Source organism: Neovison vison, chromosome 1 (assembly GCF_020171115.1).
Source record: "Neovison vison isolate M4711 chromosome 1, ASM_NN_V1, whole genome shotgun sequence".
Lineage (NCBI taxonomy): Eukaryota > Metazoa > Chordata > Mammalia > Carnivora > Mustelidae > Neogale > Neogale vison.
Window position 1 is genome coordinate 16,216,337 of NC_058091.1, and position 25,212 is coordinate 16,241,548.

The 25,212-nt window shown below is 46.0% G+C and overlaps 1 protein-coding gene across 1 annotated transcript in view; it reads right to left on the bottom strand.

The window, feature by feature from the left end:
• The window catches only part of PPP1R14C (protein phosphatase 1 regulatory inhibitor subunit 14C), a 78,500-nt gene that overhangs the window by 10,515 nt on the left and 42,773 nt on the right, over window positions 1-25,212 (bottom strand). The window contains exons 2-3 of the mRNA XM_044244105.1: window positions 9,518-9,601; window positions 8,109-8,141 (exon numbers count right to left, since the gene is read on the bottom strand). Of these exons, the coding sequence (XP_044100040.1) occupies window positions 8,109-8,141; window positions 9,518-9,601 (117 nt within the window). The remainder of the gene's footprint in view (window positions 1-8,108; window positions 8,142-9,517; window positions 9,602-25,212) is intronic.

Genomic DNA, 25,212 nt, shown 5'->3' on the forward strand with positions numbered 1-25,212 from the left:
ATGCCTGGTGCCTAAGGAGCCCTCAGGAGAAAGTATGTGAGTGACGGGCATGTGGGGGCCAAAATCCTTTTGGCTACTTGGTAAAGCTACTCCTGTTTCTGGTTAATAAATCCCAGTCCTTTATTACTAACCACTCTAATTACCCTAGAACATAACAAGGCTTTCCTAGCCAATGGCTACAACCTCTAGAATGTCATAGTCATTGATTCCAGGCTTTTCTTGGAAGCTCCTGATGTCCTCACTCTTTGGAAACATTGTTCTAAAGCTGACAGCTTCCAACTGGTGTATTTCAACTCATTAATCCGGCATTCAAGCTCTCTTCCTCATCTCAGCCCCAAACTGCAGTCTTTCTTGAGCAAACCCCATGAGAGCTGAGAAGAAAGAAGGTTTCTCTGCATGGAGTCACTGTGACCCATTTATAATGGAGTGAAATGGCTATTCCCTTGTCTTTCTCTACCAAGTGCGGAGCCACTCAAAGCACATTCCAGTAGACAGTTTGGTAACTAACTTGGAAAGCGATGGGATAAGCTGACATCCTGGCATTTCTGGCCTTTTATTCCTATTTTAATACCCTTTGAATACTTAATTCTCACCATAGTCAACTGTGAACTTAGGAGAGACTGTTTTCTCAATGGATGCCCAGGTTCACTGCGTTATCTAAGTCCCTAGATTCATTATAGGCACATAGATGTCCAATAAACATTTGTTGAGCAAATGAGTAGAGAGAAGATAGCAAAATGCCAAGCCATGTCTCCTCCGGTCACACACGCAAACTTTCTATGTTAGAAATACCCAGTTTATCTCTTCTGTCCACCGCAATGAGCTCAGAACAGGAGCTCTGAGCACTACCATGACTTCCACGTATACATAGCTGAACGATATTTTGCAGGATGGCTTAAAATGCTAAATGGAGCAAGACCAATGTGAGCGGGGTGAGTAACAATGGGCCCCACAAAAGTCGGTCAGAAAAGTGAGATGCAGTCACCAAGATGCCATCGCGAAAGAGGGAGATCCTACCTTCCCACCATCAACATGGGGAGAACAACAATGCACGCCTGCGTTTTCGAAACCACTAGTCAATTTCTACTGCAAACCACGATCAGACATCCATTTCCTGCATCATCATGTGTCTGTGACATTTCTGTGACCCGACAGATTACTAGGACCCAGATATGCCTCTCACCACCTACTCATAGGTAGTCATGTGTAAAAGCCTGATGCGTATCAACCTACAGGCTCTGATTGCTAAATGCACAGAAAAAAAAATATGATGTTTATCAGAGAACAATGGCACAGCCATCAGCTATAAAAAGAGATTCCTACGAGTCCATTGACTGGACTGACAACTCCTGTAACAGATGGTAAGACAGATGCCCTCGAGCCCAAATTAAAAGTATTTTCTGTCCACCATAGCAGTAAGTGGAAATGCTCCTGTGTGATCCTAAGATTTGAAAACCATGCAAAGTAAGAATGAGAAATAAGACAAGAAGCTCTTCCCCAGCCTGGCTAGCTGGCCCCAATAGCCCATCTCAGATTTCTATAATGTTCACCAGGCTGTCACTACTGATCATTCAAATCCAAATATCAACCAAAATTAAATGACTCCTTTTCCTCTTACATTATATAGAAACATTATTTTTCTACATTTAAATCAGCTCTGTTTTAGGGTGCCTGGGTGGCTCAGTGGGTTAAAGCCTCTGACTTCGGCTCAGGTCATGATCCCAGGGTCCTGCATCGGGCTCTCTGCTCAGCAGAGAGCCTGCTTCCTCCTCTCTCTGCCTGCCTCTCTGCCTACTTGTCATCTCTGTCTGTCAAATATATAAATAAAATCTTTAAAAAAAATCAGCTCTGTTTTAATATCAGCTACATCAGAAATGTCATCCACTCAGGGGGAAAAAAAATTAAAACACCACTCTTACTAATCAACCACAAATACATTAGTGTGGTGACCACAATTACATTGCTGTGTCTTGAAAGGCCTAGTCAGAAAAGATTTGCACACTGAAAGTCCACAGCTAAGAATATGAATCAAAATGAGAACATACAAGTTCTTTTTTGATTAACCAGCACCCTTTCTAAAATGAAACCATGGACCCAAAGCACATGACACACCAAAAACAATATCACTTCTGTGAAAATAGCAAGTTCTTTAAAGCGCACTCTTCAAGCTGAATAATTCAAGATGTCATTATTGGCGAACTGGGATATTTTGCATATTTAATATGTAATGGAGAAATATTACATTATATAGAACAAGATTTGACTAACATGTGTCAAGCTCTATGCTGGGTGCTTTTGTACATATCCTGACTTCTCCAACTATTAATTATATCACTTCAGGCAAATGACATAGTCCTTCTATGTCTCAAATTCCTGGTAACAATAGTGTCAACCTCACAGTTTTGTTGTGGAGAAGAAATAAGTTAATACATGTAACGTACTTAGATCAGTCCCTGACATGTGCTTAGTAATTATTGAGCTATTATTATTATTATTATTATTGCTATCTCTAAAATTATCAGTGCAAATACTGGTTATGAAAACCCAGAGAGGTGGTTATTACCTCCATTTTACAGGGGAGGAAATGGAGGCTCAGAGAGGTTGAGAAAATGCTGAAAGTCACACACATGTAGTGCTGTTGCTCACATAAAACTCTTGTTTTAGAGGGCGCCTTGGTGCTCAGATGGCTGAGAATCTGATTCTTGATTTTGACTCATGTCATGATCTCAGGGTCCTGGGATGGAGCCCTGGGTGGGGTTCCACACTCAGCGGGGGGTCTCCTTAAAGATACTTCTCCCTCTCCCCCTTTCTCACTTGCATGCTTACTCTCTCTCTCTCTCAATCTCTCTTTAATTTTAAAGAGTGTTGAGAGTCACACTTTAAAATTTAAAATTTTTAAATCTCTCTTAAAATTAAAAAAAATAAAAATTAAAAAAAAAAAAAGACTCTTGTCTTAAAGTCCAGTCTTCCTACCACCCACCCCACCTCAGCAAGGAGACTATAAATAAATGTCCCCGAATCAGCAGAGATAATTTCCTTACATTGGTTAACTTCAAAGTGACATAAAAATGTATGCCAATTCCTTTGATCAAAAAAATAGCACCTTCACAATGGGCTACTTTGAAAAGAACATTGTTAATTGGTAGGCACTTAGTTGAGATAGGACAAAGTCCTTTGATGTCCTAAATGTCTTTTCAAGTCTAGTAGCTTAGGGAGCCAAGCAGGGGGAAAGAATGAGCACAAGATCAGGTGTCTGAAACTCAGGGTTGAGTCTTCCCTTTGCTCACTGCTGTGAGGTCAGAGACAAAATAACTTAACTTTCTTCTTCAGGTCATGACTGTGAGAATTAAATAAGATAATGTTTATTACTGCGATGTGAACTCTAGAGCTTTGGGAAAACAATAAGCTATAATTTTTACCATCATAACCCAACTGCCAACCTTTCCTGAAATGACCCCTTTAATGGATGAATGAACTTGCCTGAAATTCCTTAGCATTTGTCACCATTTCTATTTCTAGAAACCATGAGCTAAAGGACAGAGAGAAGTTCACATGTAAATGCTTTTTCTTCTTTCTTCCTTTGGAACTCCAAAGAGAATTCAAGTATTACATCTTTCATCTCTTAAACCTCATCATAAAAACCAGATGAGGAATACTTTTATTCTTGGGGGAAGCAAGACTCATCGTTTTCATTTAACTGCCTGGCTTTTAACAAGTGTGAATATTTTGCTTCCTAGATACTGCACAATTGGAAGAGAATAGGTCTTATGAAAGTCCAACCTTTCTTACCTAAATACCAGAACATGAACTGCCCCACTAGAAGGAGAAGTGAAGAAGGGAATGATTAACTGAGTAAATGGCACGTCTACACCGAGTCTGGATCTACTTTCAACAGCAACCCTCCCACCCCCACAACACACGTGATCAGTGACACAATCTATTACCTTTCTTGACTATTCTACTATTCTTATTTAACCTTTCACAACAATTTAATATAACTCTCCAAATATCTAATTAATTTCTTTTTTTAAGATTTAATATATTTATTTGAGAAAGAGAGGGAAAGCACAGAGAGAGCAAGAGGGAGAAGCAGACTCCCCACCTAGCAGAGAGCCCAACATGGAGCTCGACCCCAGCACCCTGAGATCATGACCTAAAGGCAGACACTTTAACCAAATGAGACACCCAGGTGCCCCTCATTAATTTAACTCTTCCATTAATTCCCCAGATAACTATAAACAAAGAAGTTATTTTCCCAAAAAAGCTGATGGTGAGGTCTCTTGCCTCCATCCTTGTCCTTGTTTCCAGAAAGCCTCTAATCTAACTATCAACTCCTCAAGGAGTTTATATGGTCCAACTCTTAAAAAAACAAAACCAAAACCTGAATCTTTTCAGTAAAAAGGTGTTCAAATAGTGACATTTTTTTCATTTATTTTCAGCATAACAGTATCATTATTTTTTCACCACACCCAGTGCTCCATGCAATCCGTGCCCTCTATAATACCCATCACCTGGTACCCCGACCTCCCACCCCCCCACCATTTCAAACCCCTCAGATTGTTTTTCAGAGTCCATAGTCTCTCAAGATTCACCTCCCCTTCCAATTTATCTCAACACCTTTCTCTCTAACTCCCCATGTCCTCCATGCTTTTTGTTATGCTCCACAAATAAGTGAAACCATATGATAATTGACTCTCTCTGCTTGACTTATTTCACTCAGCATAATCTCTTCCAGTCCCGTCCATATACACTATGGAGTATTATGCCTCCATCAGAAAGGACGAATACCCAACTTTTGTAGCAACATGGACGGGACTGGAAGAGATTATGCTGAGTGAAATAAGTCAAGCAGAGAGAGTCAATTATCAAATAGTGACATTTTGAGTTGAGTTGGGACCACTTCTTTTGCACACACACACACACCATCACCACCACCACCACCATCACCAAAAAAAAAAAAGTTGGTTTGTAACCTAATCACTCCATGGTGAGACCCACCAGTAGACAAGCTGTGCTCATGCTACATGAATTTAGTCAGTTTACTGGGTCCTAACACTCATGGACATGCTGCCAAAAATAAGCAAGGACAGATGAAAACAAAAAGAAAAAAAGTGAGATTCAGAGAAAACAGAGAACACACATGGAGCAGAAAAATCTTAAAAACAAAAATAAAGAAATCAAACATTTGTTAATATCCTCAAAAAAGAGAAAAAAATTATAAAATGTGTCCATGAAACACTAAGAAATAGTAAAACAAAATAGTGAACAGAGACCAAGAAAGTGCTCTTAAATATTAAAAATAACACAGCTGAAATTTTAAAATATCAGTAAAAAGACTAGATAGTAAAGTCAGAAATCTTTCAGAAAGTAGAATAAAAATGGCCACAGTCGCCAAACTATGGAAAGAACCAAGATGCCCTTCAACGGATGAATGGATAAGGAAGATGTGGTCCATATACACTATGGAGTATTATGCCTCCATCAGAAAGGACGAATATCCAACTTTTGTAGCAACATGGACGGGACTGGAAGAGATTATGCTGAGTGAAATCAGTCAAGCAGAGAGAGCCAATTATCATATGGTTTCACTCATTTGTGGAGCATAACCAATAGCATGGAGGACAAGGGGCGTTAGAGAGGAGTAGGGAATTTGGGTAAATTGGAAGGGGAGGTGAACCATGAGAGACTATGGACTCTGAAAAACAGTCTGAAGGGTTTGAAGTGGCGGGGGGGTGGGAGGTTGGGGTACCAGGTGGTGGGTATTATAGAGGGCACAGCTTGCATGGAGCACTGGGTGTGGTGAAAAAATAATGAATACTGTTTTTCTGAAAATAAATAAATTGGGGGAAAAAAAAAATCAAGGAGATGGACAATGAAAGGGAAAAGATAAGAAATTAGAGGCTCCATCCAAAAGACGTAACATCTAAATAAAAGGAGAGCCAGTATTATAGAATACTGAGGAAGAAATTGTTAATAAATAAATAAATAAATAAATTTTGAAGGATTGAAATACATATAACTACAGACTAAAAGAGTTTGCAAAGTACGCAGCACGTGAATAAGAAAGGACCCACACTGAGGCATATTACCATAAAATTTCAAAGTGTGGATAATCCTAAATGTAATTGTGGGGGGAAATAGGTCACATACAAAAGTCTGAGAATGGAAGTGGCATCAGACTTTTAATATGAGAAATGATTAAAAAATAGGATAATGCCTTAAAATCCCAGAATTCTATACCATCCAAACGATTAATCAAGATACATTTTTATACAAGCAAGGATTCAAAACATTTACCTTCTATGCATCTTTTCCCAAAAACCTACTGGAGGATGTACTCCCACAAAAATGAGGAAGACTGAGATTTGAGAAACAAAGCATCAAACAGGACAACAGTGAACAGAAATCTTATTACAGTAGCTACTCAGTAGACCCAGAGAATAACTTCTCCAGATTGTTGCATAGGGGTACTACGAGGAAAGCCTGGGGTGGGAGCACAGTAATGACAGGTTTGAGTACACAGAGAAGAATCTACCTGTTTGACAAAGATATTGGAGAGTTCATTAAAAAATAGCAATAGGTACTAGACAAAAATAAAAGACAAGATAGCATGAACTCCAGAAAAAACAAAGAGCTATACAAAAAAGGAGCAATGGTTATATGTTACTGTTTGGCTTAGCAGTGAAAGATATCTGTTTAAATCATAATACTATAAACCTTGACCACTGATTCAACAAAATACTGGTCAATAACTTTATCAAGGGGATGGAGGGAAATGAATTACAGGGAAAGTGAGAGAGCTATCATATTTCTCCTTAGGTGAATAAATGAAAAAAAAAATAGCAGTTGCATATTTAGGAATACAAGAGAAAATAGTAGGAAAACAGCCAAAAGTGTTGATGTATAAATCTATTTGAATATAATATATAAATATAAAATATATACCTTTAGGAAGAGGGACTGAAGAATGAAACAGGCAATGTTATATTTCCTTTATAAGCATAGCTGTATATATGGCTTTCAAAACTATGACTCAAAACTATGACTATATGCTACATTGATTTAAAATATATACTTAATATCTTTACAATTTTAAAATTAGAATTAAAAATCTCTACGATGCAATCAGCATAAAGGAACACTGGAGACTATAAGAATAAAGCTCAAGTAAGTAACTGGCCAAAGCCAAACAATCACAAAACACCATATTCATTTTAATCTTATACAATCTTGTGGAAGTATGCTTTCCTCTCTCTTTGTAGCTACATCACTTTAAAAATCAGAAGTCCTAGTACCACTGCTCCAATGTTGTGAAAAACATTGGATGGATATTCTAATTTCTCTGATTTATCACAGGAACAAATTGAAAAGACTTCTTTTATTAATTTTTTTCATGATTGATCAAATCCCTAATTTCTCCACCATGCTTTCACTCTTTGGAGTATACCTTAAATGCTTTGGTCTAACCAAACTAATACCCACTGTTTTTTATACTAATATTTATCCACTTGATGGTAAATACGCAAACACAGCATAAAACTTCTTCCAATAAAGGCAATTCTTCTGAATGACAGACTTCACTTAACATTTCTTAAAAATGCATATCTATTTAATAAATGAATGCATTCTCCAGTTACAGATCTAACACTTTACTAATATTTTTCTAAAACACTAACAATTCACTAAAATGATTCCAAACCCTCTCATAATTACCTTTGAATTTGGCTTTTGGGGATTACTGGGTGATGGGCATTAGGGAGGGCAGTTGATGTAATGGGTGTTATGCACAACTGATGCATCACTAAATTCTACCCCTGAAACTAATAATAGAGTATATGTTAACAATATCAGATATAAATAAAGAATTTTTTAAAAAGACAAGCAACACACCCAATTCCATTAGTTTTAAATCATCCTGAACCAGATATGCCTGGGCATACATTTAAGGAAGTTAATACTAGTCAAGCATGCACTTGACCTACAGGTAAGAATAATTCCTTAGTATACACATAACCAAACCACGTATTGTTGTTTGGCTTTAAAAATATGCAAACTGGTTTAATAAAAACGAATTCAAACACAGCATTTAGGAAAAGCGATTTGTTTACCTCTGTTGGTTTGTAGCAGTCTACAAGAGCTTCCTAGAATAAAATACACAGAAGGTAAGTTTGATTATTTTAAAATCCATTATCATTTTAAAAGTGAAATTAAAAATTATTTTCTCTTCATGGTGTTCTACTATGCATGGTAAATCCAGATTTTCTATCGACCGTCTAGAAACACACTTTATCTCAGCACCCGTGGGGTCGTCTTGAAGATATCGAAAATTGTACATTCCTACGCACGAACGCTTTGCACTCTTCAGAACACACACACGCCTTTCCTTCGGGCTACCAAATGGTTAATAGTAAACCGTATATGCTGAAGTCGAGACAGCCTGTGGGAAACGGTAATGATTAGCCCGGACATGGAAAGCCAGGGGTCTGGCTGTGATTCCTCCACAAACCACCATGTCACACCCCTCCAGGCCTCAGTGTCCTCGCCTGGAAACCAAAGAGGGTGGCCTGAGTAGCTAAAGCCCCTTTGAAGTTCTTAATTTTATAAAAAACCTTTTATAGGCCACTACATTTTCTGCAGAACCTGGTGCCTGCTTTACTGTTTCTAACTTTCGTAACTAGATGCTAATGCAACCCAAGTAAATTTACCAACAAGGAATGATCACTAAGCTGAGACTGTTCACCACACGAGGGACACTAGTAATTATTAACACACGGAACATATTAATACATTAAAACGTGTCCTTTCGTTGCCTTTAGAGATCCCTTGCCGTTGGTGATGACCAACGACCATTAGCAGTAATTATCAGTGACCACAAAGAGCCATGACAGGGCAGAAGCTAATTGGTTTTCGAAACTCCCAAATGCAGATATTAAAATGATAGATCTGACCTCCTGTGGGAAGGGAAAGAAGTGTTGTTTTGCTCTGGACTGAGGAAACAGGAGACAGCTTCAACATCCGCTGTTGGACTAGGAGGTTAGCAGGCAAGTGTACTCTAACAATCTTTCTTTTATTAGGTTGTAAACCATCTGCTCTAGAAACTGATTTCATGGGTGATAGAATCCAAAACCGGGAGACCAGAGTCCTGGCTTGGGCGCCCCAGATCTGGCCCAGCACCTCTCCTCTCACATAACTGTGGAACATCACTTCCTGTCCTGGCAAACGGATTTCTGGAAGCCAGAACCAGCTCTTCCTCCAAGAAGATGTGGCTACAGAAGCTCATAGCCGGTAGGCAGTTTGAGAACTGACCATAGTCAAGAACTGCTTTACCATCAGAGATGCCGTGCAGGGGAACGGATATTGAGCACCCCCCCACCCCGTCTCCTCTCGGCCCACTGCCTGCTCGGGTCCTGGTGCTAACACCTGGTGCTGGGGCAGGATCAGTGCACACCAGGTTCGGAGATGCAAGCCGATTCAAGCACTCACAACAGGCAAGTTCTAGATTTTGAAAGCTGCTTACCCGTAACTTTAAAGCTCTCTCTTCTTCGCTGTCAGCATCAAGAAGATCATCAATGTCAATTTCTACTTCTGGCATTTCTTCTTCCTGGTTCAGGGAGGCAAATGGGAAGGCATTCTATTTAGTGAGAGACTACATTGCACCAAACCAACTTAGTTGACTTTTAAAGAAATAACTAGATCACTGATGGGGCAGGGTGGGGAGTGGGGCGGGGATCAACAATGGAAGGAGAGACCAGATGGAAGAAGAGGGAAAGGGGGGGATGGGGAAGAAGTAGGAGAAAGAGAGAAAGTGGGGAGAAAGGGGAAGCCAGAAGAAAAGGGAAGAAAAAGAGGGAGGGAGTAAGTGGAAGGCAGGAGGGGGAAAGGAAGCGGCAGGGGAGAGGGAGCAAAAAAAAGATTTAAGAGTCACAAAACAAATTGGAAGGGGAGGTGAACCATGAGAGACTATGGACTCTGAAAAACAATCTGAGGGGTTTGAAGTGGCGGGGGGGTGGGAGGTTGGGGTACCAGGTGGTGGGTATTACAGAGGGCACGGCTTGCATGGAGCACTGGGTATGGTGAAAAAATAATGAATAATGTTTTTCTGAAAATAAATAAATTGGAAAAAAAAATAAACTAATAAAAAAAAGAGTCACAAAACAGTAGAAAGTATTTCAAAGATGACAATTTCCTACGTTATGGTAGAAAGCTACAATTATGAGTAGAGGACGGGCGTCAGAAGATTACAGAAAGAACAGTGACACCTTCCCGGTAGGGGTCACCTCCTCCCCAGCTCCTCCCCGTCGCAGGGATGGGTCTGCAGAAGCTAGAGAGAGACCTCTATGAGGGACATCTGGGCTTAGTCGCTCAGTACTGGCTGCATCACGTGGTCCTCGGGGGCAAGGCCCACTTCCTGAGTATCTCCTTTCTAGTTAGATGCGTTCACTAATAGTGCTCAACCATTCTCTTTTTTCTATTCCAACAAACAAGAGGACCCAGGCTTTTGGAGGAAAACAAGAAATATGATATAGCAGTGTGAAAGGATAAGAAATCTATATATTGGTCTCTACCCTGGTTCCTGGCACAGAGCTCCTAAAACCCTCATGAATGGGGGTGCCAACATTTGTTCTAACATTTAGTCTCTGACCCCAGTTCCTGAAACAGCGCTCCTAAATCCCTTAGGATTTCCTGGCTGGTAGGAACATCTTGAGTTTTAATGAGGTAACTCTTGGTGGGCTCCTGGATGGGAGCTGCTCACAAGAAAGACCAAACCATGATCAGAAGTTTGGAACTTTCCACCATACCCCTCACCCATCCTTCTAGAAAAGGGAGGGCTGGAAATGGAGGGAAGCACAAACGTAGCCTCTATACCAGGTTGAAGCTGCTGAGCAGATCCGCACTCCATGGTCAGGATGCTGGGAAACCCCACGCTGGATGTGCGTGCTGCTTCCGTCCATCCGTGGCTACCAGCCTCCCTGGCCGCCACCATGTCCCCTCCCCCACAAGCTGGTGCTCTGTCACTCAAAGCTGCCCATGCCCCACCTCCTATTTTTGTGTGTATGTGAAATCCCGTCTGAAAGGAGTCATTTAGAAAGCCACAAACAGAGGGGTGGTAGAGCTCTCAAGGGTCTACCTGACTTCCCACAGTGAAAGGACGTGTGGAGACTGAAACACCAACAGAGAAAATCACCAGTTTCTGAAACAGCCGGTAGCCCACAAACACAGACCACAGCTAGGGAGCCACAGTGTGGACGGAGCCCACAGGGAACCTCCCCAGGCCCATGAAAGCTGAACCAATGGCCATCGGAGCGGAGCCCAGCGCACACTGGCTTACGTTCTGGTAAATGTGGTTAGAGTTACATCCACAGTGCAATGCGGCTTTAAAAACTACCATATAAGGCCAAAATACCCACCGCCAGTTTCAGCTGCTTCTACTCAAGAAAAGCAAAAGAGACAAACCCACAATTTCCTATCTGACGATCCACACAGAACCTTCTTCCGTTTCTCCACTCCTCCCCCCAAAACAGTCATCTGCGTTTGGCATTAATTTTTGGTGAGGACACGAAGTCTATATTTAAGGCAAGGTTCAACGTCCTGGAGCATGGGAGCAGAATACAGAACCTGCTTGAGGAATCACGGCTAGGGGAAGATCAACGTCTGCTATTCGTAAAGGAAATGACAGAGTAAGTCAATAAGGCTCTCCTCAGAAGAGTAAGGCGGTGGGTTTCCCTGCAAACATTATTCAGCTCTGATTCCCGGCCAAATTCGGCCAAATGGGCCTTTACTTGCTAGCAAAGCAGACTCCCACCCCTGCAGGAGGCATCCGCCGTACTCTCATTAAGAAACACACTCGGCTCTCCCTCAGATACTACATTTGACCCATTTTCTCCAACCCGCGAGATCTGGGCTGTCCAATATGGCAACCAAAATATGGTATTTTCATTTAAATTCACTAAATGAAATCCAATTAAAAATTCAGTTCTGCAGTCTCATTAGCCACACTTCAGTGCCCAGCGGCCACACGTGGCCCATGGCTCCTGCGCAGATGCGGAACATTTCATTCCATTGGACAGGACTGCCCTAGAGTCCACTCACCACCTGGCCCAGATATTGGGAAGCAAAGCCTCCTTCCCTCTCAAAGGAGCTTGACAGGAGGAGAGAAAACGCCCGTATCACAAGGTCAATACCATTACCAAGGGTATATAGCAGGGAAAACCTAGGTTTGGCTTTCCTGAAGCAGACTGTCTTCACCGACTCAGTAATTACAACAATCATTGGGCATGGACACTTGCTACCAAACGAGGACGCTTCTCATTACCACCACCCTGTCTGTCAGTGGCTGGGAGGAGTCCAAGCTCCATGTACACCCCAGGAGGGTGGAGTAGGGGGATGTTCTGAAGGTCGGTGATGGCGAAACCAAAGCCCGGGGCACAATGACATGGAGACATGGGCCATGGAAGGAGACATGGGCCATGGAAGTAAACATGGGAGAGACCTGGGGAGCAAGGAATGATCTAGTATCAAGTAGAGAATCCTATGTATATTTGGAGGCACCTGGGTGGCTCAGTGGGTGAAGCCTCTGCCTTCGGCTCAGGTCATGATCTCAGAGTCCTGGGATCGAGCCCCGCATCAGGCTTTCTGCTCAACAGGGAGCCTGCTTCCTCACCTCTCTCTCTGTCTGCCTCTCTGCCTACTTGTGATCTCTGTCTGTCAAATAAATAAAATCTTAAAAAAAAAAAGAACCCTATGCATAGTTGGTATTTAAAATTTTTAATGAGGAATGCAGAAATAGTCCACATTTCATGGAAATTCTCTTTGGCGCTATTCAATGTATAGAGCAGTGTCACCAAATAAACAACTTTAGTGACAGATCACATCGTCGACGAGGGAGTAACCACAGCCACAGCTTACTCTGATGTCCTCGTGTTTAGCTGGGTTTGAGGATTTCCCCACATTAAAAATAAATCAGAGGTTATGGTAACACTAAGTGAAACCATCTCCTCAGGATCCCTGGGCTAAGTCACCAGCCAACATATCCCCCTTTCAGTCAGAGGCCTTCCTGTTGGTACCACAGAACAAGCCCCTTGATCATCACAACCCATCTTCTTGTTCATACATCTGTTGGGAACCCACTATACGCGAGACATTGTGGGCCAGGCCCTGTGAGACTCAGCCTGCGAGGGACTGTCTGTCAGTCGAAGCTCGAAACAAAATAACATACAATGGCACCCAAAGAGAAAAACAAACCCCAAGTTCTTGAGTAATTCAAGAGAGGGCAACCTTCCTCCACAGGCTGCCTGGGAGGGTTTCAGGCAGGATTTGGAGAGGGTTGTGGGGGAGGGAGATTGTCCACAAGAGGCAAAATGTACACAGGAGGCAAAAATACAATGTGAGTTGTAAATATGGCATGTAGGAAGGTCCTTGGCCCAGGAGTTAGACAGCTCTGTGTTGTCAATTTGAATGCCTATGGAGAGCAGAGGGGTTATAGAAATGAGCACTAAGGCAGCTGGGGGCACTATAAGGAGTAGTGAGGAGAAGGGCAAACTGGAGTAAACACGCCCTGAAGAAAAACAGCAAAGACCACTCCATTCCTGCCAATTAGAGCCACCAGATTTTCTAACTTCTCAAAAGTTGAAAACACAGTTTTTTAATATAAAAACATTGCAATATTTTAAAAGTTGGCTAACAATCCCTTAAAATCCTGTAAAGGACAAACAAAATCCATCCCCCTACAGGCTGCAGTTTTTCCTCATCCTGCAGAGACTGGCCCACAGAGGGCTCCGGAGCAAGGCTGGAAACTGCAAGAAGGGGAATCCGCTGCAGGGCCGCGGGCCAAAGGGAGGAGGAGAGGAGAAGCAGAGGCCCGCGGAGAAGCACACACTCATCCCAGAGTGAGCGAACCGGGCTTGAATGAGTTGTGGCAAGAACGAAAAGATCTTAAACCAAGATTAACCGGGAGGGAAAACGGATGGCATCTGGAAGTGAGCTGGGTGGCAGGTGAGGGAGAAGGAAAGGGTAAGAGAAGATCCAGGTTTCAAGCCCCAGAGGTGTTGGGGGAAAATGCCATAATAAGGAGCACATCTGGGCCCTGGAGTGCGGTTCACGACCAGCAAGCAGTTCAGAGGGAACCCATCGGCAATGCCCACTCCCCGCCCCAAAGCTCCCAGCTCTGGAGCAGATGCCAGAGATGCAGGACCCCTGCCGTTGCCACTGCAAAGGGACACGCTACCGTGCTGAGCAGCAGAGGCCCAGCCCGGAGCGGGCAGAGGCTGCGGCCTGGAGGTGGCCATCTCCGCTGGGAGCGCACAACAGGCCCCGGCAGGAGGACACGCTCAGGCCGCCACGCAGGCTCCCGAAGCTTGGCCGGCCTGTGGGAACACACACACCCTTGCACATGCACACATTCTCACATACTCTCATGCATACATACACCCTCTCCCACGTGCATTACACACACACACACACACACGTGTGCATTCACATGCATACACTCTCATAGGCACATGTGGACACACTCATGCACATTCTCATATATGCATACACTCACCAGCACACACTCACATACACCCACACCCAGGCTCATACGCACACTCTCACGTGCACACACACTCACATCTCACACTCTCACGTGCACAAACTCATGTACACACACTCTCACCTGCAGTCTCCCAGCACACACACGCACATGCTCACACTCTTTCACATGCACACATGTATACACACTCTCACATGTGCACATGCACTCAGATGCACACAGTGCCATGCTCACACACTCAGGCACACACATTCACGTGTGCACACACACTCACATACCATATACACACACACTTGCCAGAAAATTTACACCATGAACCCTGTTCAGTGTGGTGTCAAGTGTGCTTGTATTTTAAAAAAAGACAGCTCCGCAGCAGTGATGGGGCCAGGAGCACAGGAGCTAAAACAGCTTGTACACGGATTCTGGTTTTCCAGCTCTGTGACCCACAGCCTAACGGCTCCCCAGAAGTGCCAGAGGCTCCCAGTTCTCAGCAAGCCTCCAGCTCCAACAGGGCTGTGAAGGGCTGCGGGACGGGAGCCTGTGACCCTGGCGGGGCGCGGATGGACACACACGGGGTGGGACACCCAGGCGGCAGGGCAGGGCTGGGCAAGGGCCCGAACCCGCAGTCGCATTCACAGCCGCCTGCTGGGAACACGCAGGGCAACTGGCTTAGGAAGAACATAAAGAGAAGAGAGGCGAGCATTCCGGGAGTTCCCTCTGAAAATATTTACATTTCAGGTTCTCACTTTAATGACAAACCCCAAAATTTCTGTAAGTAAGAATATTTGTCTAAGAATCGTCTGGACGACCACCCTCTAACCTTCAACTCGATTCTGTCTACACATTGGCATCAAGCAGAATGAGTGTAACTGTCCTGGGGCTAATGAGTAGAAGGCCAAAGGTTTAACACCCACTGGATGTTAAACATAGAGACCCGTTAGATTCCTACCCCCGCGAGTATGCCCACCAGGTGAAGCCAGAAGACCTCTCTCACGGGATGCACAGGGGCAGGGCGGGGCCTCCTTCCTAACTTGGAAGGAGTGACATTAGCTACCCCGGCTAAATTCATGTTGTGTCCCTGAATTCCATTGGCTGGGTGCTTTCCAGTCAATTTGCAATTTTTATTTGATTTTATAACTGGAAAAACCATTAGCATCAAGAGTTACGCTTAGTTTTAAGTGTCACATATTTAAATATTATATTACATGTACAAGTAAGTCCTGGAAACTGCCAGAAATCCTTTCCACTTAAAAAGGAACCTGGCCTGCCCTACGGTACCTTGCTGTGGAATTTCAGAACATAGGGGACCAAGAGAAGACACTGGAAATGTCCAGAAAGGGAACAGGTCACGGAGGCAGGCAGAGAATCGGTGTCATCAAGCATGGGAGCAGTAATTTCAAAATCCTGAGGGAAAACGATTTCCAAATGGGACGCCTCCATGCCCACAAACTGCCAACCGAGAGAGAAACACCACAGACATTTCAAGACACCTCAGGTTTTACATCTTAATAGATGTGCCTCCCATCTGAGGAAGAAGTGCTCCAGTGAAACAAAGAACTAGGAAAGGCATCTGTGGTTGATCTGTGGTTGGCAATGGTACGGACTGGAGGGCACACGCCCCAGTCGAGCTGGAGGAGGGTACCTGGGAGGCCGGGAAGTGAAGAACAAAGCACGTGGGCCCTCAAACCTGGGAAGCTGAGCAGAAAGAACGGAGCTGAGTGTACTGGGCAACAGAGGCTTGGGGACGAGCACACACCTGCCTGGGGCCAGGCATTCAGGGGGCTGGAAGAGGATGGCCTCACGTGGATCCAAAATGGGGCAACACATGAGGTCATCCCAGCTCCGATGCCCTTGGCAAGTCCTATGATCCCACATTACCAGCCTTTCCCTAATACCCACTTATTTTAAAATTTAAATAAGCTTCAAGGGTTGAAGCTGGCTTCAGGCCAAAAAGCAGTACCCCCCAAACTCTTCCTTTAAAATAAAAAAAAATGAAAGAGCCTAACGAAACTTGATCCTGTGGCAAAGGGACTGTTAAGGTAACATCCACGAGGGATGCTCTTCTTGCCATCCAGAAGAGCAAGTCTGTGTCTCCCTTTATCCCAGACACCTCCCAGCTGAAGTTCACTGCCAGAGCACGTAGAGCACCCCTCCATTGTCACCACCCACATCCACCTAGTACCCCACACAGAGAGCCACCCCTGTCCTCTCGCCAAGAAAACATGATGTGATACAGGTGAGCAACACTGACGTGATTTGATAAACACCATAAACTGTTCTAATATGTTGGTAACTCACGTGCTTGATTTGGTACTTCCCACCATTATCATTGAACAAATGACCTGTCACACAGCCTCAAGTCACAGCAGCCCAGGGGAGAGCTGCCGCCTTAACATTCAACAAGAGAAAATGAACACGGACTCATAGAAAGATTCGCGTTACTGGTCTTGTGAGATTATTCTAGAACAAGCACATCTACGGCAAACGCTCAGAGCACCAGGAAGACCCACGCAACATCTACTGGCAACATACCTACCACCGCCGAGCACTTTCTAGACGCCAGAGAGAAAGAACAGACAACCGACAAAAACACCCGTTCTTGTGGAGATCAAACCTTGGAAGGGGAAGACACACAATAAACATGTAAGCACCACAGACAGCACAGCAGACAGCGGTAAATACTTGGGAGGAAAAATAGGCAGAGGGGAGGGGCAGGGAGCAGCAAGGCTAGAATTTTACCCCTGGTGAGAGAAATATCCGAATAAAAGACCTCGAAGAGAGAGAGGGAAGCGGGTTCGATGTCCGGAGGGAGACATCGAGGGGGACTAGCAAGTGCTCAGGTGTATCTGAGAGCTGCCAGGAGTCAGGCGTCACTAGAGGGGGCTGGGGGTGGCGCCCCTGTGAGGACTGACTTGTCCCACCCGTGAGAGAAAAGCCACTCCGAGTTGGAGCAGAGTGGTGGTGTGATCTGAGTCACCTTTTAGAAAGGGTCACACCGGGCTCTGCGAGCTATGGGCGTGAGCAGAGTCCCCGGTAGAGGCGGCAGAAATCACCTGGTAAGAGACAATGCTGCCGTAGACCAGGCGACAGAAGTGAATACGTAATTCTCCTCCTACTTGGTTCGCTGGGAAGTCAGGGGGGGCCGCTGAGGTGCTGTGTGGGAAGCAGCAGGACGGCGCCGAGCCGAGCTAGGGAGGTGCTTTCCTGGATGCGAACCTCATTCCCTGGCCCCCGTGTCAATTGTTCCTCTGCTGACGGGCTACACGGGGCAGGCCTCTGCCACCCCCAATCTCTGCCACTCCCCAAACCTGCACAAACTCAAGGATCAGTAACACGACCTCAGACGTGGCTAAGGTTTCCGAGCCCATCTGATCAGCGGATCCCTCTTTTAAAAAATTTAATATCAATGTTTCTTCTGGCACATCCTTCACTCCTTACACCTGAAAACTGCAAGTAAAGACCTAACACATCACCAACTTACTCAAAACCACAAGGATTAAACGGGCAGGGGCAGGGACAAATGTAAGCAAAAATCCCCAGAAGCAGAGCTTTCAGGAAACAGTAACACTTTGCGTTTCTGCGTTCTGCGTATGAACGCTCAACAGGCACAGCGGGTCATGAACAATGCCAGAGTGACCAGAAAAATATCAGAGGTTGTGTTCCTAAGCAGGTATTTGACAATACGGGAGAGCTTAGGCAGGTTGCAGAGACGGCGAGGACAGCCTTCTCAGCCAGGGCAGAATGGATGTCCCGAAGGTTCTGGCTGCATGTGGCCCCCTGTGCTGACCCACAGCAGGGGGACGCCTCTAGGTCCCCAGACCCCAAGAGCAGCACCTGCATCACCAGGAGCACCATGTGCAAGCTCCCAGACCAGCGTAGAGAGGGCTGGTGGACACACACGCTCAGAAGCACGTCAAGCAGAAGACAGGAGGGATCAGATGGGTCAAGAACGTGGACAAGATAGCGGGGCCATGAGCTCAAGTTGCTGTGGGGCCGCAGCAACAGCTAAGGACATGGGGAAAGAATAAAGGGCTGTCCCAGAAGAGAGGGCTGCTGTCACCCTCGGGGAACAAGAGGCAATGGGTGTGCAGCCTGTCCCTAAGAAGTCACACTGGGCTATGACCTGCTTCTCCTCCCTTTAGTCATATGGACGAGACGGTCTTCTGATGGATGATGATTCATTCCTACGCTGAAGGGCCCAGCAGAAGTCTTCAGGCTGGAAACACTCAGACCCAGGGTGTCACAAAGGCAAACATCTGTTCCAGCTCAGTTCTTAGAAGGCAGTCCTCCCGCACTTTCAAACTGGTCACCGCACTGTTCGTGACTCAGTCGTTCCAATGGGAAACAGCGTGACCAGGGTGTTGGGAATACGGGAACACAGAATACTGAATGTGGACATTTTCCCATCTCCTATCTTGGGAAAGCTGCTACATCTGCTATGGCTACACGTGTTGGGGGTTGACAGGTACACAGAAGAGTAAGACTGAGAAGGAGTCGTAGAGCTGCTATTTGGAAGAGACGCCAGACACCGAAAAGAAAGTGGGATTCCCCTCTGGAGACTTCCAGGTACAGACCGGCAGGCATGGCGCACTTGCAGTGTGGCAGACCATGGGTGATATGAGCTCTCAGGTCACAAAAGAGACACGGAGGAACCTTATATACCTATCGCTAAGAGAAAGAAGCCAACTGGGAAAGGCTCCATGCCAGAAGATTCCAACCATATGACGTTCTGGAAAAAGGCAAAACTATGGAGACAGTGGAAAGATCAGCGGTTGCCAAAGGCTTGAGGGGAAAGGAGGGCTAAACGGGTGGGGCACAGGACAGTTAAGGGTAGTGAGAGTGTATGACATTGTCGTGGTGGATCAATGTCCTTAGCGTCAAGCCCATAGAGGGGACAACACAAAGAGTGAGCCTCAGTGAAAACTCTGGTGAGTGGCTGAGAAAACTGTATCAAAATCCTTTTTAAGTGGAAGGCAGGCAGGCAGGGACAAGGGGTTCCCCCGGCTCCGCCCTCAGGGGAAACCATCCTTACAAGGATTTTACACCGCCCTGGAAGGAGCCCTCCACCCTTTCCCATATTATAGATCGGTGACAAAACCCGGATTGGATGACAGGTGCGGGGGGTGGTATTCAGAAGGAAACAGCCCGCCAACAAGCCCATAAAAACCCCTGGACTGGGGCGCCTGGGTGGCTCAGTGGGTTAAGCCACTGCCTTCGGCTCGGGTCATGATCTCAGGGTCCTGGGATCGAGTCCCGCGTCGGGCTCTCTGCTCAGCAGGGAGCCTGCTTCCTCCTCTCTCTCTCTGCCTGCCTCTCTGCCTGCTTGTAATCTCTCTGTGTCAAATAAATAAAATCTTAAAAAAAAAAAAAAAAAAACCCTGGACTTAGAAACTCTGGTGGCAACACCCTTGGGTCCCCTCCCTCCTTGGGAGCTCTGTACTCTCACTTTGCTATCACTCAATAAACCCTTGCTTTGCTGCCCACCAAAAAAAAAAAAAGTATCAATACTGGCTCATCTCTTGTAATAAATACACCAGACTAATACTAGATTTAGCAACAACGGAAGCAGGAGGAGGGGAGGGGATGCCGCGGGAGTGTATGGGGGTACTTTCCAGAAGCTCGGTACCTTCTAGGGTACAGGTGAGAGCTCAGGGCCACCCACTGGGATGTTCTGCCTGAGGAGGAGAACTTGCCAGAAGTTCCTTCCATTACCTCTCTCACACGGCAAGGGAGGGGAGGGTCTAGAGGAGCTCTTGCTCCAGGGACCACAGTGGGATCAGAGGGCAGGTCCCTGGGCACACTGGGCACACCCAACTTTGGTCAAACTCTAGACTCAGAAAGAAAGGCCAGCCAGGGGCGCCTGGGTGGCTCAGTGGGTTAAGCCTCTGCCTTTGGCTCAGGTCATGATCTCAGGGTCCTGGGATCGAGCCCCGCATCGGGCTCTCTGTTCGGCGGGGAGCCTGCTTCCTCCTCTCCTCTCTGCCTGCTTGTGATCTCTCTCTCTCTCTGTCAAGCAAATAAATAAATAAATAAATAAATAAAAGGCCAGCCAAAGAAAGTGACTCACCAGCACTTCTGTGCGAAAGGAACAGATCAAATGGAGCGCTGCTTCACAAACTGCCATGATCATTTCCACGTAATAAGTGCTACTCAGCCTCAGCGAGGTCACCGTTCCAGGAAGTGTGGCCCCGGACCCCGCCTGCCCCTCCATTCCCCTCATCTAATCCATCGCCAAGTCTATCTGTTCTCTGGCTTAAATGGCTCCTGAACCTGCACTTTCACCTCCTGCACTACCCCACACCTATGCTAAATCATCTCTTGCCTGAATTATTACCGGTTTCTCCCAATGGCTGCCACACATCCAGTCTCATCCCTCTATCGGTCCAGTCTCCACTCTGTAGCCAGGGTAGCAACTTTAAGAACACGAATCTGGCACTGCCCTGCCGAAGACCTTTCGGTGGCTTCCCATTAGTCTTAAAACCAAAATTCCTGGCACGGCTTATGTGGCGTGCTGGGTGCCTGCCCCTTACCCCCCACCCTGCCCTGTCCTGATCCCTCAACATGCTCCCCTCTGAGGCCTCCACAGGGCCTTTGCACATGCACATGTGATATGTTCTTCTCATTAGCTGAAGTCAGCAGTCACTTCCTAAGGGGGAACTTCCTTGGTCTCGCTTGTGCCAAGGTCAACCTCCCCACCCCTGAAACTGTATTCCTAAGACCACACACTTCTTTGTTGCAGGTACCACACAGGTCAAGTTTTACACCTGTTGGTGTCCCTCCCTAAACTGTAAGTCCCCAGAGCAGTGCCTTGCATGGAGCCCGGCACACGGGAAGCCCTGGCTAATCATTTCTTGAATTAAAGTCTGAACAATTCACTGAGTTAGGTCTTATCCTTGCTGCGGTTTCTGGAAATGTTTGAGTATCTTGACTCATGGACTGAGGGCTTAGTTTCAAACTCAGACAAGCTGACCCCAATCTGCATGGCTTTATGCCAACATGTGTGTTCTCCACCTTTCAGGATGCAGCGTGCTGAGCAAAAGATTTGTCCCTGCTGATTTCAGTGACTTTGGGAGCAGCAGGAGAATGGCAGAGCCCTTTCCAGAGTGCTGGACGGCAGCCAGAGGGCCCTCCAGGGATTGCTTCACTATCATGGCTTCTGGACGCTCCAACACATCAGAAATAGCCCAGGCACTCACCAATCTGGAACCCGGGAGGTGATTCCAAGTTTCCATGATAGCTGGAAGACCTGAGCCTCATGTGTTACAAACATGGCGGAGATGGTCGGTGCAAGCATTGTTCTTTCCTGGGGCTGTCACAGAAAAGCCCATGTCCACACCGGAGGATATGATCCATCAGGACAGACAGTTGGGATGTGGGCAAGGGACCAGTGTCTGTACTAGTCTACATTACCTACTGGTCAGCAGTGGGAATGGGAACTGGACAGAGCTACCCTAGGGTGCCAAGTGAAACCTAAGTCTTGGACAGAGAAAGATTCAAGATTATAAGGGAGTGGGGAAAAGGCCAGTTGTTCCACAGAAGCAAGTAATTAGGAAGCTACTTGGGAAGTGGCTGTGATATATTGCCAGTCTCCTGGGGCTAACACAGAGTTTATTTAAGATCTGGTGCTTTGGAAATTTAACCAATTTTTAATTGTAGGTCTAGTAATTTATTTTGTGACTGCTCTTCTACAAAAGTACTCAATTTTCTAAATGTCAACAGGTTTCAGCCATGCCACTGAATAGTTAGAGTGTACTTGAAGAGCACGGCAAAAGGTCCCCATGGGACTCGATGGCGCAGTACACAAGAAATCAAAGGTGTGGAAAATTCCGGGTGTGTGATCAAAGCAGCGGGAATGAGTCAGAGTTCCTTCTTGGATTGTTGACTCCCCACTTGAAAAGCCTACTTCCAGAGCACTCTGCGGCGAGAAGCAGGAAGCACTCCTTCTCAAGTCCTGACCTGCAGAACACCTGCCTCAGAAGCCCCATGTGAAATCGCAGACCCCTGGGCACTGCCCCCCACCCAAGAGCCACTGGACCACAGCCTCTACACAGGTAACGGGAGCCACAGAGGATTCACAATCCAATTAGTTTGCTTCAGAAGGGGTTGAGTGTCTTTGCAGAAAGGGAAGACATTCCGTGCCAGAGAAGGGCAACAAAAAGGAAGAGCTACTCCTCACATAGGGTGTCCACTCCCCATCTAGAACCTTCGTTCTACCGTGATGGGCTGGGTGCTGAGGATTCTACCACCAACGAGACATGAGACCCCCACCTGACGTTTGGGGAGCAAGACAAAGGCAAATGGAATGGCAGCTACACAGAAGAACACTGTGGCACGTGGTTTGGCTGTGAAACACAAGCAAGAAGTGGCTGTTCCGTCCTACTCCATCAGGGGCCACACAAAGACCAATCCCCGCTCAAGGCCACTGTTGCTCGGCCGCTTCTCCTTTCTGCTTCTCCTAGACCCTCCGTGAACAGATGGCACTGCCGGGCTCACCGGAGTGTCCCTCAGCTCCTGCCAGGGGCTCCATTTTGAAAGTGAGTCAAAAAACCCATCCTCCACAGTGTTTGTCATTGTACAGGTCTTCAACACAGAATGAGGCGAGATCAGGGAGAATGCCAAGGAAAAACAAAGCTCTGGCAAGGGAACCGAGCCCTCTACACACCTCTCACCACGGAGCAGCCCTCCTGTCCCTGTGGAGGGAGGTCTTCTGATGTCGGGTAGCCAGGCCACACACAAAACCCTGAAGCCAGTCCTCCTCCTCACAGCCTGTGGTGACAGGGGGACAGATGTCATAACCAGATTGTTTCCACCCTGGAAAGCAATGCTTCAACTGCTTGCATACCCACCACCAGATATCCCATAACAGTCTGGAAATCAGCAATTTGCCAATCCTATACATCAACCCTTTAACTCTGGGGCCACCCACACCCATCTCCCTAATCCTACAGATCCTGGGCAAGCAGCAAACATTCAATTCAGTTCAAACTCAGTGCCTTCCCCACATGTGAGCCCAGAGCTCCCCAGAGCCAGAGATCCACTGGTGTGGACCTTCTGGGAGTGGCTGTTGATGAAGGGGGTACACAGCATCACTTCCTAGACAAACACCAGCAACTAGAAGGTCAGCCTTCACCCACAGTGGATCGGTAGCAGGTTCTCCTTGAACTCAACAGGCCAGAGCTGAGCCTCTTACACTGGGCTCTTCTGACTTTTTCCTCCCCAAGAAAATACTCCCCCCATCCTCCATCTTGAGGAATGCAAGTTCAGGAGATAATCCTTGGGAACACTGGGTTGAGATATAAGTGCCCCCCACCTTAAGGTTATGGGTCTGGAACCAAAAGGGGGAAGCCAGGGGCAGAAGTTTGAGCCTCAGTCTGTGGCAGGTGGGAGGTCACGTTTATGTGAAGGGAAGGGGAGAGAAAGAGCGTCCAGAACTTTCTTATACCTAGAAACTCTCATCTGTCTTCCAAAATGCTGTCAGCCCTGACTCTGAAAGAGTTTCACCTTCGATTCCAGGCAAGTCGCACAAAACACAATTCCAGTCTTTCCAAAAAGGCCAATTCTGTTATTCTGATTCATTGCAAAGTAAGCTTCAACTAAGACAGCAAGTTGTTACCTCATATGCATCTGTCACTTTTGCTACTGGAACAGACACTCATTTTAGCACACGAGTAATGGCAAATGCACAGAAAGAAAGGGATGCCATGCTTTATTTTTAATTTCCACAAACGGACCGATCTCCATGTCAAAGGAAAAAAGCGGTGACAGATAACAAAGGTGCAAATGCCTTACTCCGATCTATGTTTTTATTCCCAGAAAGAGGGGTGACATGGTCAAATCTTTCCCCAAATCCTTATTTAGTTTCTTCCGGGCGGGGAATAATTTGGATTGAAGATGACATCTTCTAAAAACCTTGCAAATTAAAACAAAACAAAACCCAAAATCAAAAGTTCTCTGGAACAGAAATTAATTAGATTTAAGAATCTGATGCCCTGCAGTCTGCTAACTTCTGACATCAATGAGAGAGGAGACAGAAGGCCTCACACATAGTGGGCACTCCATAATTGTCTGTTGAGTGTCCAATCACATGATTTATCCCAAGTCCCAAAGGCTCTTTGCACTTGCAAGCTAATTCAGTTGTCATAAAGGCAAGCAAGGTAGAAGATTTATGATTACCCGGTTACCCCAAATGACCACAAATCCTTGCCAACCTCTAGACTGTTCCAAGCATCCCAGCTAGTAGTTCGGCAGGCATAATGATGGTATATTTTGATGATTCCCTTTGGAAGGCCTTGGTGATGCTCTTATTTAGAAAGTGAAGGTCTACCAGGAGTACGGTTCTTATTCGGCCTCTGTAACACAGACCGGGAGAATCCCATCCCTCCACTCACGGAGACAGGTTCTTCAGCCCAGAAAGGGACCAGCCTGAAGGATCTTGGGTCTTCAATCTTCGATACCCAGTGCACATCAGAAGATGGGGTGAAAGTCATTCGGGCTGACCACTGCCCATGACCCAATCTGGGTCTGGATCTCCTGTCCTCTTAGGACCTGGATCTCCTGTCCTCTGGCCTCCCACAGCTCTGTAGTCACGGGCACATTACATTCCATCATGATCCCTAGCCCATTAAAACCCTAAAACCCATCAAGATGTATATATCTGTTGTCTCCACCACTACAGTAAGAGG